Source organism: Ursus maritimus, unplaced genomic scaffold (assembly GCF_017311325.1).
Source record: "Ursus maritimus isolate PB19 unplaced genomic scaffold, ASM1731132v1 scaffold_13, whole genome shotgun sequence".
NCBI classification, from domain to species: Eukaryota; Metazoa; Chordata; class Mammalia; order Carnivora; family Ursidae; genus Ursus; species Ursus maritimus.
In genome coordinates this window covers 35,830,146-35,846,286 of record NW_024423675.1, presented here as the reverse complement: position 1 = coordinate 35,846,286, position 16,141 = coordinate 35,830,146, and the positions used below count along the sequence as shown (strand labels likewise).

Here is a 16,141-nt window from a genome sequence, read left to right as displayed (position 1 = left end):
CCGGGCATCTGCTCGTCTTGGGGCGGCGTCTGCACGCTCACGGGGAAGAGGCACGGTCCGAGCTGGTTTTGCATTTTCGGGAGAGCTGGGAGGCCTCCTGCTTCTCCACAGTCAGCTCCGGAGGAAGCGGCGGGCGTCTTCCAGAGCCACATCGCCACGTTGCAAAAAGAGGCCCAGAGCGAGGTAGGTGTAGGAGCCCCGCAGATGCATGTTGTCGCTGGAATAATTCCCATGAACCTGGGGCTCATGGTTGATGGCAATAAGGAGCTAAGCGCAAAAATTGGCGTCGACTGGTCCCGGAGGCAGGGGATGGCTGCGACGATGGCTCTGAAGGTTGAGACTGGAAAAGAGGTTAGAGGATGGTCTGAGGCTGGAAGAAGGGGTGTCCGAGGATTTGTTCCCCGCTGTAGTAAGAGATGGAAGCCCCACCGCAGGGGTACACCCGGAACAGCGTTGGAGAATCTTTAGTCATTATCCCTTGAAATATTGCTTCTCTGTCTATGCCCTCTCTCCTTTCATTTTAGGATGCAACGTACGCACAAGACCTTTTCACTTTGGCTAAAATGTCTCTTCTATTCTTAATGTTGAATTCTTTTTATCTGTTAATAGAGAATATTGCCTTCTTTCCTGTGTCCAATTCTTTTTATCTGTTAATAGAGAATATTGCCTTCTTTCCTGTGTTTCTTCTCTTACTATATGTCCAGTCTGCAGTTAAATCCAGCTATTGAATTCTTAATTGCAGTTACTGTTGTTTTTCAAGTCTAGAATTTCATTTGATACTTTTAATAGATGGCAGTTCTCTACTGAAATTCTCCTTCTTATCTTCTAGTTTCCAACATGTTAATCAAAATTATTTTAAATTGCATGCGTCATAACTCCATACTGAGCTTTTTAAATTATTAAATCCTAGACATTATGTTTAAAATATTATGGAAGTTTTGGTTGCTTTCCCCAGTGGCAGGGTTGACTTTTGCTTTTGCCTCCAGCTCAAATGCGGCAGATCACTTTAATCCAATCAGGGGTTGAGCTAACTTTGATCTGGGCTTCAATATTATTAAGGCCTATCTATTTATAGTCAACGCTTTCTTTTAGAGAGTAGCCTTCAGGGGCCCCAGCTGAAAACAGCGTATTTACCGGAGCTCCTTCCTCCCCCTTGCCAGGCCGTGTCTTCCCACCAACGAGACCGCCAGAAAGTGCTACTTGGTTTTGTCAGCTTTTTTACTGATCACTTTCTAACCGGTGTCATACAATCAACCCTGTACTGGTTTTGAATAGGCAAAACCCTGAAGGGGAAAAATGGTGCTGAACAACTCATTTCTCTGTTTCCCTGGATGCCTTGCTAGCCCCAAATTCCAATTTTTACCTCCCTAGCTATGCGAAACTGCTAAAAATTCACCTCGCCTTCTGTCCCCCTTAACCACCATTTATACTCTGCTTCTCAGCTCCTCTTTTGATGCCAATTACTAATTCACAAATGCTTTGAGGGGAAAAGAGGTGTGGAAGGTTGGGTTCCCCTCATTGTGTTTCCCTGCCTTTCTGGTCTTGACCTCTCAAGTCCCGACTGCTCCGATAGCTCTCCTGTTCCTTAAAACAAGAGTGTCAAAAAACCATTCACTTTTCTAGTTGCCGTTTGTTGGAGAGTTGGTTAGATACAAGCTCATAGCCAGAAGCAGAAGTCCGTGAATATTTTTTTGTTTGCATATCGATTAATAAGTGCTCTTTATACATCCAGGACATCTATTCTTAATTTGAAGTATGTACTTGTTTGTTTTCTGTTTTGTAAAAATCTTTTTGATCTATAGACATATTTCCTATGTTTGTCATCCAAATCTATTAGTCTTTTCCTTCCATTAATGCTTAAAAAAAATTCTTCCCTTACTTTCTCCACACATTTTTCTATTTTTTCCTTTGTTTTATTTTTATTTAAATTTAATTTTTAAATTTATCTAAATTTAATTTTGGTGCATAGAATTTTAGGGAACTAACTTTTATTTTAAAAATTACGTAACAATATTTGCTGAATAAAACATTTTTCTCTACTGCTTTGGAATTCCACCTTTTTCAGGTAGGAAATCATTGTTTGTACTCTGGTTTGTTTCTGAGCTCTCATTAATCTGGTTATTATTGCACTTGTAATTTACTGTTTCAGTTGTTCAACTTTAGTCCTAGTTTGCTTTACTACCTGGTGATTCAAGTACCTTCTCAATACTTTTGTCAGTTTGTCTTGGCTGTTCATGTCAAGAATTCCTTGCCTACAGTGTCAGAAGTGATTTCAATCTAGGCTGAAGTATAACAGTGGGGATACAGAGCAAGAACAGAATGAGTGATAGTGAGAATAGGGTTTGAGGGAGTTGGAGGCCAGAAATGGCCTCTCCCATGATGTAGCCTTCTGGCTTGGGAAGCTGGTAGAGGGGTAGTGTCATTACCTAAGATTGGTAATATAAGAGAATCAGATTGTAACAGAAACCAGTCATCTGTGAAAGAATAGAAGCTATAACTGTAAGATACTGGTGATGTTTCAAAAAGGCTTTATTGGCTAGTAGGATAAAAAATTGATTTGGGAAAATTAAAAAACACAAATAAAAAACAAAAAAGGCAAGTGAAGTCTAGCTTGGGGTAGGTATGAAATGAAATTGGCTGTGTCACCGGTTCTAAAAGATGTATGATTTTTAAGGAGCAGTCCACAGCAGCCTTCTTTATATGTTCTGTGATGTGAGATATGCTGTTAGGCTGTAAACAATTTTGCAGCCAATAGAAGAGACTGAGCTTGGGAGTGCAGGAAGCAGACTGATCAAGTTTGGGAGATTTTTAGGACCAAATAGTTGCAAGTGAGGAAGTAGAAGCTACTAGTGAAAAGCTATTAACAGTACCCCATAAATTCTAGTTTTGTAAAGAAAGAAATGAAGCCAAGCAGATTATTGCAAATGTCAAATATGATTATAAGAGCTGAAAGAGTTTAGTAAGCTCTATATCAAAATAAGTCTGTGTTTTTATTGCTTGGTCATTTATGTGGAGGATATGGTGGAACTGGGGTGAGCCCTGACCCCCTCTGTCTGGCTTTATTCTCTGCAATCTGAAGCTATAACAGTTTCCTAACAGAGAGCTAGGAGTCCAATTTATAAGGAGAATGTGCAGCTTCTTAGCATCTCTCACCTGTATCTATACCAACTAGTCTTCCTTTATCCTTAAAGAGTCTTAGAAAATATCAACTTGAGGGGTGCCTGAGTGGCTCTGCCTTCAGCTCAGGTCGTGATCCCAGGGTCCTGGGAAGGAGTCCCTCATCCCAGGAGCCTGCTTCTCCCTCTCCCTCTGCTTACTGCTCCCCCTGCTTGTGCTCTCCCTCTCTGTCTTTCTGACAAATAAATAAATAAAATCTTTAAAAAAATCTATCAACTTGAGTTGTATACACTAGATATAAGACACTGTTTCAGCTAAATACAAAGAATAGAGAGGGAGGAAATTTTTAAGAGATCTGTTTCAACGAGGCTTCTCTTGTTTCCTTTGACTTTGGGCATTTTCCTCTCCCTAAAATTTGGGCCACAGAATCAGAAATGCAGAATTTTAGCCTGGGAAGAAATTGTTTGATTCATTTGACTCCTTCTACTTTTTTTTCATTTAATAATTGAGCCAAATGAGGAACAGAGCAGATAAGGCTGAAGTCACCTATACATCAAAAGCAAAGTTAAACCCAGGAAACCCAGTTTCCTTACAACAGATTTAGATACTTTCACTACACTGTGGTGATTAGAAAATTTATGTTAACTTACCGGATTAATTTACTGTATCATTTTGCATATTGTGTCCCTCCCCCCCTTCCTTTGAGATTCAGCAAAATTTTTAATGTGGAAGAATAAAAAGTGGTTTCGATCCTCTCTCTTCAGAGTATCAGATTTCTCAAAAGCGCTGACACAGAGCACTTTTGTAACCAAATTTAATATGAAAGCACTGAGAGTATGCAAATAAGGCACAAAGCCAAACTTTAGAAATGAGCTAAAGACATAAAGAATTAACATGGTGCCATTTTTAATTTTAGACTCTAGTCCTGTGTTCCTGCTCTTTTCTGGTTCAAAAAGCCACAAGCAACCCTAACTCCAAACAGTCTTGCCAGTGTCGTAGATGCACACCTGGACTGGCAACAGACAGTGAGCTACTTACCAACTCTCGGGGTTTTTTTTGGCATTGTCTGTGACATGCTAACTGCCCCCCCCCCCATCCTGTTCTGCTTCAGTGTCAGAAGGAAATGAAGCCGCAATGAGAACAAAAAGAGCTGTCACACCTTTTGTCCCCTGCCTCCTCCTTCCCTCTTCACAGTCCTCCCCACATAGAGCTACTCCACCCTAGTGGGACGCTAATGTGACATCCTCGCCTGCCTGAAGGAGGAATGATCAGCAGGGACAACAACTGCAAACAAGTGACAGCCAGAAGGCGGGAGCTTCTGTAAATTGCCTGGACTGCACAAGACCCAAGCCAGAGCAATGGCATTGTCACTGGAAGAATTCGTTCACTCCCTTGACCTCAGGACCCTTCCCAGGGTCCTAGAAGTCCAGTCAGGCATCTATTTTGAAGGTAAGCACCTTCCTATCTCTTGGCTGGCTAGAAAGTGCTTATAAGGTATGCACTCTTGGGATTTGGAGGGGAAATTTTAATAGAAAATATAGGAGTTCCATTGAAAGAAGGGTAATTACAAAAGAGAGAAAGTAGTTAACTGACAAATGGTTATAATCCAAGAGTGCTAGAGAGAAGAAACTAGATAGGACTCTGGGCTAGGTAGGGAAAAGGAATTGAATGAAGCTTTTTGAGCATTTTTGTAGGCCTTCGAACCGTCCAACATGAATGGTGAATTATTTCTGTCTCTTCTTTGAAATGGGTTATGCTCCAGGAGTGAAAAAGTTATGTTTCTAGAATATAAAAAATAAAATTTAGTGTTTTGGTTTTTTTTAAACAAAAACAACTATTAAAAGCACAGTGTTTTGAAAGAAAAACTAACCAAACTCTTAACCACTTCGCAATGTTGCTTATGCCAACGTTTCTCTCACTTTTTCTGTAGTATCCTAACTCCTCTAATTCCTTAAATAATGACATTCTTATTTGAAGGTATAGAAATTAATATCTACTAATCACAAGATGATCTTTAAGAAGCTATGTTGAAAAGCCAGAGTTCAACTAAGATTCTTGAATAATAAGTTAGTGTGTTTTGAGGTGACTTACTATGTTAATTCAGTAAAAGAATGTTAAAGCCTACAAAATATACCGTAGAATCTTTAAGGAGTGAGTTTGAATACATACAAGACAAAGAGTTATTTTCTAGGAAAATATATATTTCTGGTCGCAAGAGTTGTAGAATTAGATCTAGAAGAACTACTGGAAAATTAAGTAACTGTTGGTAGGCAAATCTTTCCCATTTATAGACAAAATAATGTTTTAGTTATTTAGTATGAAATAAAAATTGACAAATGTCAGATCTAGTTCATACACACATACACATACTCACCTGCTGTCATCATCAGCTTAACATAAGGTTTTGTTTAATTCACTTGTAAATTGATTGTATGGAACCAGACCATATTTTTCCATGTATACAATGTAATGAAATGTTTCTTTGCTCCTAAGCCAGCCCCAAATCTTTTTTTGGTCTCATGGTTTGTGCTTTTGAAGCTTTGCATAAGAAGTTACAAAGATATTTTTCTTTATTATTGTATATCAACTTTACAGTTTTATATTTCTCATTTAGTTCTTAATCCACTTGGAAGACACTTTGTGATGCAGTGTAGAGGGATCCAATTTTAGATTTTTCCATATAATAAACCTAATTTCCCAGTACCATTTACTAAGCTAGTCATCCTTTCCCAGTTGATTTGTGTTGCTACTTTAAATGATATTATGTGCTCACATCTGGATTAATCTGTCTCTGAAATATTTCTTCTGTTCCACCAGTCTATTTTTTCACTTGTGCCCTTATCACCCTATATGTATAACAATGGTTCCAGGCTAAGTGTTAAAGTATATTTCATGTATAGACCAGTCCCTTGTTTTTACTCTTTTTTTTCTAAATTGACTTAGCTATTCATAGACCTTTTAATTGTGTTTTTGAAGAAATTAATTAGTTACTTAAGAAATCCTACTAGAATTTGCATCATATTGTATTGAGTTTATAGATTAACTTGAGAACAATTGACGTTTTTGTGTTGGGTCTTACAAAAGAAGATAGCTTGTCTCTCCATGTGTTCTGGCCATCTTCATTCTTTAATACTTTACTACTGTGTTATACTTTAAGAGAAAAGAATGTACAGTTTGATGAGTTTTCACAAAGTAAACACATTTATATAACCAACACTCAAGTTAAGAAATAGAAAATTACAAATATTCTAAAAGGGCAGTTTGTGCCCTTTCTCAATCATTATCCACCATCTTCCCCAAAAGTAACCATTATCCTGACTTTTGGCCATTTTTGAACTTTATGTAAGTGAAAAATTATAGTATGTATTCTTTCTTGGTTGCCATATATGTTCAACATTATCTTTGTAAAATCAATCCATGATGTTCTATGTAGCTTATTCATTTCAGTGTGTATAATATTCTCTTGGTTAACTATACCACAATTTACTTATCCATTCTATTGTTAATGGGCATTTGGATTATTTCCAGTTTGGCGCTGTTACCAGTAATGTTGTCATGAACATTCTTGTACAAGTGTGTTCACATGTCTATGCATTTAGTTGGGTATATAAATAAGTGGAATTGCCATGTCATATGGTCTGTATATGTTCAGCCTTGATAGATCATGTAAAACAAGTTTTCAGAGAAGTTACACTAATTTGCATTCCCACCAGCACTGTATGTGTGGGAGTCCCAATTAATCCACATCTTTGGCAGTACTTGATGTTATCAGTCTTCATAATTGCAGTTATTCTGGTAAGAGTATAATGGTAGCCCATGGTTTGAGTATGCATCTCCCTGGTAACTAATGAGATTGGGCACCTTTTCATATGTTTATTGGCCTTTTGGAAATGCTATTTTATTTTTTTAAGGATTTTATTTTTGTGTAATCTCCACATCCAGCGTGGGGCTCAAACTCACAAATCCGAGATGAAGAGTTGCATGCTCCACTGACTGAGCCAGGTGCCCCCAGAAATGCTATTTTATGAAGACATTGTTCATGTCTCTTGTTCATTTCTTTATTGGATTTTATAAGTTCTTATTACTGATATTATATATATGTATATATATATACACACAAAATATATATGTTATATACACATATATGTTATATATATTATTTATATGTTTTATATATATACACACACACACTTATATATATATATGTATTATATAGAGGGTGCTGATCTTTTGTCAGCTACTTGTGTTGCAAATGTCCTATCTTAGTCTATAGATTGACATTTCATTTTTTAAATGGCAGCTTTTGATGAATAGAAGTTTTAAATTTTAGTGTTAGTATAGTCAGTTTATAATTATTTTCCTTTTGTGTGTTGTCAAAGATTTTCTTTACCTTAAGTTCATGAAGATATTCTCTTAGCATCTATTCCATTTGTTTACTCCCTCCTTTAGATCTGCAATCTACTAGAATTGATTTTTTTGTATATGATTTGAGGTTGAGATCAGTGTTTATTTTTTTCTTTTATAGAGCCAATTGATGCAGTGACTTTGATTGAAAAACTGCCTTTTTCCTACTGCCTTACTGCTACATGAGTTATAAACAGTGTCCATACATGGTCTCTTTCTATACCTTCTATTTTGTCCCATTCAACTAATTGCAATGCTCACATTAATTTCACCCTGTCTTAATTAATGCAGGTTTGGAACAATACATAATTTATATTATATTATATATGATAATATGCTGCAAAAGCTGTGGTTTTCAAACTTGTATGAACATGAAACACCTGGAAATATAAAAAATACCGATGCTGGGTCTCTCCTCAAAGATAAGTATTTAATTATGTGTGAGATAAGGTATCACCATCAGGTTTTGAAAAATCTCCCTGATGATTATAATATGTAGCCAAATTTGAGAGTTATACTGTAGAATAAGTTCTTCCAATTTATTATTCTCCTTGAAATTGGGCAGTTTGAATTTTCATATACATTTTAGAATTAACTTATCAACTTTCACAAAAGTCTTCTTGGCATTTTTCTAGCAATGCCTTGGTTTAGAGAGAATTGGCATCATTTTAAATTAAGTCTTCTGACCCATAAACCTGGTGTAGCTATCTAGTTAATAGATCTCTTTTCATTTTATAGCTTTTTTTTGTGTGTGGAGTTCTTGTGCTTCCTTTTATTCTTAATTTGATTTTTTTCATTCTGTTATAAATAATATCTTTTGAAACCTTCATTTTCTCTGTTATGTTTGTTGAATTCTAAAAATAATATCTTTAGATTATTTTGGATTTATATACACATTTATGTATTATATGAATATTGGTGGATCTCATTTCTTCCTTCCAATTATTGTATTTTTTTCTTCAAAGAACTGACTAGTGCTTCAACTATAATACTGAATAGGAGTAGTGATAAAAAAAACCTCCCTATCACATTCACAACCACAGAGAGATTTCAGTAATTCATCTTGAAGTATGTTTGTTTTAAGTTAAATATGTTTCTAATTTTCTGATAATTTTTTAAAATCATGAATGTATGCTTAATTTATCACATATTCTTTCTTTGACTTTTGCGATGACTATGTGTTTTTTGTACTGATTGATTTTTAAAATGTTGAATAAGCCTTTTCCCTGTGGAATAAAACCAATTTGGTCCTATAACACTAAATTTGCTTTATTTTTTTTTCTTTTAGGATTTTTGTATCTCTTTTAGAGAATGAAATTAGCTTATAATTTTTATTTCTTATAATGTCCTAGCCATGTTTTTGTGCTGAGTTATGCTGAACTTAATAGAACTTCTTGGATAGAGTCTTTTTCTAGTCTTCTAAAAATATGCAAATTTAGTGTTACTTCCCATTTAAATATTTAGTAGACTTCCAAATGAAGCAGTTCTGAGCTGGGATTTCTAATATAGAGATCTTCTAATTATGACTTCAGATTTTTAAATAGTAAGTTCTTCCTATCTATGAGCATAGTTTCTCTCTTATTAAAACAAAAACAAAACCCATCTAGATAAGGTATTAGTGTTCAATAAAATGTCTCCTAGACTAGTTCCTAGAATGCACACATATAAACATGTATTTGTATTGCTATATTGACTGATAATCATATTTCTTGTTTTCTCATTGACTATCACTGACATAGAGGAATCAAGTAAATATCAGTAGTACTGATGAACTCTCTGATTAATTCTAATAGTTTATCTTTTTTATTTCATTGGTTTTCCTAAAACTAATAGATATTGGTATCATTAGATAGTATCAAGAGTTGCATCTCTTTCCTACTATGTTTTACAACCTTTTCCCCCCCTTACCTTTATAGTGTAGGCCAGAGCCTCCAGTACTATATAAGCAATAATGGAAATCCTTGTCTAATTACTAATCATAAAGGAAATACATCAAAAATTCTTTCTTCAAGCGTAATGTTCTAAAATTGGTATTTAATCTTCACTAAGTTAAGGAAGTTTTCATCTATTCCTTGCTTTCTAGGTATTTACACAAAAAATAGATATTGAACCCAATGAGTATTTTTTCTTCATTGATTAAGATAATAATGTACTTTAGTTTCTTTAGTCTGTTAATGTACATTACCTTTAAAGAATTTTTGAGTTGAGAGATGCTTGGGCAGCTCAGTCAGTTAAGTGTCCGACTCTTGGTTTCTACTCAAGTCATGAGCTCAGGGTCCTGGGATCAAGCCCTGCATGGGGCTGCATGCTCAGCAGGGAGTCTGCTTGAAGATTCTCTCTCTCTCTGCCCCCCTCCCACTTGTACGCCCATTCAGGAGCATACGCTATCTCTCTCTCTAAAAAGTAAGATAAATCTGAAGCCCCTGGGTGGCTCAGCGGGTTAAGCATCTGCTTTTGGCTCAGGTCATGATTTCAGGGTCCTGGGATTGAGCTCTGCCCCACAGTGGGCTCTGCTCAGTGGGGAGCCTGCTTCTCCCTCTCCCTCCACCTGCCACTCTGCCTGCTTATGCATGTGCTCTCTCTCTGTCAAATAAATACATATAATCTAAAAATAAATAAATAAAATAAATCTTTAAAAAAAAAAGAATTTTTGGGATGCCTGGGTGGCTCAGTTGGTTAAGCATCTGCCTTTGGCTCAGGTCATGATCCCGGTGTCCTGAAATTGAGTTCCCCATCAGGCTTCTATCTCATCCGGGAGCCTGCTTCTCCTTCTGCCCCTCCCTGCACTCATGCTCTTTCTCTCTCTCTCTCTAACAAATAAATAAATAAAATCTTCAAAAAAAATTTTTTTTTGAGTTGAAGAATCCTTTCATATTATATATACATTTTTAAATACAATTGTAGAAGTTTGATAGTTAAGATTTTTGCATTTAATTATATTTGAAATGAGCCAATAAATTCATCTGTTTTCAGTTCAAGGCAACACTAGCTTCCTAAAATTAGCTATAGAGATTTTTGTTGTTTTCTATTTTCTGGGTAATTTAAAAAAAAAAAGCTTTTGAATTTTTCCTTAAAATTTGGTAGAATTCTCCTATAAGAACTATTGACCGATGACAGAATTTTTGGAGGAAAAGCAGAATTTGGTTTTGTTAATATGCCCTCTTCTTTTGCTTCTTTCATTGATTTCTGACATGATTTTCATAATTTTCTTTCGTTTCTTTTTGCTCCCTTGCTTATTCTCTAATCTCCTAGGTTGAATTTTAAAGACATTTCATGATTCTCTTGATTATAGTTTAAAACTGTAATTTTTCCTCTAAGTACTTCTTTAAATATTTCTTGTGAATTTTGTCAGGAAGTATTTTCTCTATTATGTAGTTCACGGTTTATTCCAATGACTGTTCTATTCATTTACTCATAATATGGGATTTCTTTGGCTATTTAGCTATTCTTAGCTTTTCTTTTGCTTTTAATTAATAATTTTGTTGTATGTTGTTAGAAAACAATAGCCTGTATTATATTGTTTCTTTGAAGTTGATTAAGGCTTCCATTACTTTATGGTATGAATCACATCCTACTTTGGAAGTAGTGCTCAAAGAAAGCATATGTTTTGTTGTTTGGTATAGCATTTCTCCATATATACCAAGTAGGTTTGAGTTTTTAATTGTTTTGTTTGGATCTTGCTCTCACTGCATATTTTTCACCTGCTTTATCTATCATTTTCTGAAAGGATTATATAAAATAAATCCTTTTGTTGTTCATTTATCTAGTTCGTTCCTCATTTCTGTCTTTTATTTTTAAAGTTGAGTTGTTGCATGTGCTTATGTTAATGAGGGTTTATATCTTCTTACTCTATTTTTATCATTCTTTTTCCTATATGATTTTTTTATTAAGTTCTATTTTGTTTTGTTAGGTAATAATATTACTTCTCCAGTTTTCTTTTGGAATATCTTTTTCTAAGCATATACTTTCAATATTTTGGTGTCTCTTCTTTTTAGTGCAAGGAAACATATTCTTTATCTTCTTTTTGCTTCTTCTAATAGCATAGAAAGTGGAACCATGTTTTGCCCATCCTATGGTTATGACTCTATGACAGGAGATTTTGGGGGAAGGGAAGTTTGAGGGAACTTGAGAAAGGCTGACATGAAGTTCTGTGGTACTGGTTTGAATGCTCCCGACTTAACCACAGTAATAATAGGCAGGATGATACTCTAATAACATGTTGCTTATATTAAATTGCCTATTGATTTGAAGCATAAAACTGGGTTAAAAACTCAAGACTCTGTCTCCTGGTTGTTACAAATGAGAGATGATTTCATAGTCAACTTAACAACGTTCGACATTTGCTTTGTCCCTCTCTCAAGAAAAATAAGCTTCATCATAACCCTGAAGATTGATATGGAGATTAATTGGGCTATTGTATGTAAAATATTTAGCAAATGACTGGCCCATAGAAATCTTACAGGAAATCTTAACTATTATTATAATTACCATAATGTTGGTATATAATGAGGAAAACTGGTCAACAATTTCTAAAAAGTAAAGTAAAATTAATTTGAATTCCACTGCTCTTACACGTACCACATAAATTAAATATTGGGAAAAAACATTAGAAGTTAAAACATTAACAGTAAAAACACTCAGAGAAACCATAGAAGAATGTATTAAACTAAGGATTTAAAAAATGAAAAGTTTGACTTGTGAAATAGGAAACTTCCTTATTAAAAAAATACATAAATATGTATAAAAATCATTAAATAACAATAAACAAAAATGAATAAAAATTTTAAAATGGAAAAATATGTAAAAGGCAATTCACATGCCAGAAATCATATAAAAATGTTTCAAATTTATTAACCATAAAGTGCAAATAAGTAATAAATCATTCTCAATCACCTCTTAGATCACAGATATTAAAACGATTCACAAAACTTGTAGGCATGAATATACAGAAATGAGAGAAGGCATGATCAGTGGGCATGTAAACCATTATAGACTTTCTAGGAATCAATTGAGCAATATGTGTCAACATATAACACGTACAAACATCTGACTTCTGGAAATTAACTTAAAATATAATTACAAAAAGCAAGAATAATGATTCTACTACAATGATCATAACAGCATGTTTTACAGAGAAACATCAAGTGAGACTCAGCATGAAATAGCATACATAAGTTATAATGATATTGATCAGGCATTGTTCAACATGCTAGAATTACAGTGGGGGAAAAACACAAAGCCCCTATCCTATTGGAGCCTATATTCCAGCGAATGGGACAAATGACAAACAAATGATTGATTTAAAATATTTACGAGTGCTGTGAAAAACTAAGTAGATAGAAAGTAAACTGAGGCAGACAGAGGGATGAATTTTTGATAGGATGATTAAGGCAGGTATCTCTGATGAAATGAAATTTGAGCGGGGGCCAGAATAAACTGAAGAAATAAGCCCTTGCACATATCTGGAAGAACATTCCTGCAAAGGACAGAGCAAGTGGAAACCACATAACGGCTTTCTTCATCTAATTGGGCAACTCGGAGCAAGCCAGTGAGAAAGAAGCAGAACAGCTGAGGATGATGTGAGATGAGGCTTAGGACGTGGGGAGACATAGATTTTGTAGGCCTTGAAGGCTCTAGCTGTACATAATCTACTGCTGGGTGGGGAAGCTGGTAGGGGGCCTGTAACATAAGGTGATCAGGAAAAGCCACTCTAAAGAACTGATTTAGGAGCAGAGGCCTGAGTGTTAAGAAGCAATTAGCCAAAAAAAGATCTAGGAGTTGAGTGTTCCAGACAGAGTGAAAAGCTAGTGTAGGGGCGCCTGGGTGGCACAGCGGTTAAGCGTCTGCCTTCGGCTCAGGGCGTGATCCCAGCATTGTGGGATCGAGACCCGCATCAGGCTCCTCTGCTATGAGCCTGCTTCTTCCTCTCCCACTCCCCCTGCTTGTGTTCCCTCTCTCACTGGCTGTCTCTATCTCTGTCAAATGAATAAATAAAATCTTAAAAAAAAGAAAAGAAAAGAAAAGAAAAGAAAAGAAAAGAAAAGAAAAGAAAAGCTAGTGTAAACATCTGGAGACCAAAAAGCTTAGTCTGAGGAAGAGAAAAATATTCCTGTCACCTCGAACATATGGAAGAAAGCAGAAAGGAAAGTCACAAGAGAAGATAGATGTTTGTGCATTCGACAGAGTGCTTGTGGAGACCAGGGCAAGAGAGCTTCAGTGGAGAATGCAAAAGTTCTGTATTGGTCATGTGACATATAAATATCTGTTATTTATCCAAGTAGAAATTTCAAGTAGACAATTGAAAAGCCAGTTTTGGCCACAGAGTGAGCTCATGACTGGAATGCCCCCACCTGCGACTTAATTGATCAGGACTTTATTTGATCACAAACTTCATCAGTTAAAAAAACTGAGCATGTACCCTTATTATATGTATTTCTTTATTGATATTTGTGATCATTCTAAAACATACACAGTAATAAAAATTGTAAGAGAATAAAGTAAAGATAAAATTAACAATATGCACTATATATGATATATACTTAGAACAGATTTTCATTAATGTTGGTGGCTGTCAATCTATATGTGAAATAATCTTCATAAATCTGATTTTGGCAGTTTCTTTAGACAGCAATTGTATGCAGCTGATGACAAGTTTGTACTAGGAATAGATGTGTCACTCTGCCATTTTCTTCTTGATAGGCTCTGCAGTCTTCAATTCTCAAGTGTCTTTGTGAGCATCTTGCAAAGTCATTGTCTCTTTTCTGAAAGTTAGTATAGTTAAAATTAGATTATAACAATTCTTAAATCACCTTGATGCATATAAAATCCATCATATGGAAGTAGTGCAAGTAAATGAATGATTAGGACAATTATTATTTTTACTTTAGTTCCAGTGTAGTTAACATACAATGTTACATTAGTTTCAGAGTACAATATAGTGATTCAGCAGTTTCATGTATTACTCAGTGTCCATCAAGATAAGTGTACTCTTAATCCCTATCAGCTATTTCACCCAGTCCCCACCCACCTCCCGTCTGATAACCATCAGTTTGTTCTTTAGAGTTAAGAGTCTGTTTTTGGGTTTCTCTCTCTCCACCCGCCCCCCCCTTTGTTCATTTGTTTAGTTTCTTAAATTCCACATAAGTGAACTCATATGGTATTTGTCTTTCTCTGACTGGCTTATTTTACTCTCTAGATCCATCCATGTTGTTGCAAATGGCAAGAGTTCATCCTTGAAATCTGAATAGTATTCCATTGTACATATACCACATCTTCTTTATACCACATTCACCTATTGATGGACACTTGGGCTGCTTCCATATCTTCGTCATTGTAAATAATGCTGCCATAAACATAGGTGTGCATATATAACCCTTCGAATTAGTGTTTTTGTATTCTTTGGGTTAATACCCAGTAGTGCAATTACTGGATCATAGGGTAGTTCTATTTTTAACATTTTGAGGAACTTCCATACTGTTTTCCACAGTGGCTGCACCAGTTTGCATTCCCGCGAACAGTGCACAAAGATTCCTTTTTCTTGATTAGGACAATTCTTTTAACTCTCATTTTTTGGAATTCTCAATCTTACTTAGTATAAAGTAGGCTATATATGTCATGTGACCATTTGATGTAGGAGTAAACTAGGATTTTTTAATAGTAAATATTAGTAAAGTTAAAAATTAAATATTAGAGGGGTGTCTGCCTGGCTCAGTCAGAAAAGCGTGTAGCTCTTGATCTCGGGTGTGTGAGTTTGAGCCCCACATTGGATGCAGAGATTACTTAAATAAATAAAACTTAAGAAAAATAAAGTTAAATATTAGAAAACATTTATATGAACGACTAGTATAGCTTAATTTTCTTATTTGTTTTATGTAGAAATGAACATGAATTGAAGCTCATATTTTCTTCTCTTACCTCACATCTTTAATACTCTATGGAGTATGTAGCCTCCTTTAGGAGATAACATAATTGCCATCACAAATCCCAGATTAAAGCACTGGGTAAATTAGTTCATGAATAATTATAATTGTAGATTACTTGACTTGTGTCATTCTATCATGTTCAATTCTTTGAAAGAATAGTTTATCACCAAGGAACAAATTTGAAGAATAAAAAAAAATTGGTGTTCATTTATTCCAATTTTCCCTTTGGAGTACATCATAGGATTGCAATTCCTGACTTTTGTAGCCATAGGCCTTGCATTGGCCAATGGAATGAGAGCAGAAGTAATGTGTATCATTTGGAGGGAGATGCTTTACAAACCAGTTCATAATTTTACATATTTCATTGTGGTAGACCATGACACAATGGAGCCTTTGACATTTTGGATCCCTAAATGACTACAATTATTAGGTAGCTTGCCCTCATCCATGTAGTGGACATGTAGTGGAATAAGAAATATGCCTTTATTGTTTAAATCTCTAAGACTTTGAGATTATTTGTTATATGAGCATAACCTTAGCTTTCCTGATTGATACAGGTTATATTTATTATGATTGGAACTGTACTTCTTATCAATTTAAAAAATTACACATCAGACATACACTGGAAGAGAGCTCGTAATGCCAGGAAAGTTACTTGGTAATAATGCTACTGCATGTTCATGGGAAAGTGAGTTCAC

General features: G+C 35.2%; 1 protein-coding gene across 1 annotated transcript in view; it reads left to right on the top strand.

The window, feature by feature from the left end:
- The first annotated feature begins 4,284 nt into the window (after positions 1 to 4,284).
- THEMIS (thymocyte selection associated) overlaps positions 4,285 to 16,141 on the top strand; it is a 178,865-nt gene continuing 167,008 nt past the window's right edge. The window contains exon 1 of the mRNA XM_008691120.2: positions 4,285 to 4,566. Coding sequence (XP_008689342.1) covers positions 4,476 to 4,566 — 91 coding nt within the window. The 5' untranslated portion in view covers positions 4,285 to 4,475. The remainder of the gene's footprint in view (positions 4,567 to 16,141) is intronic.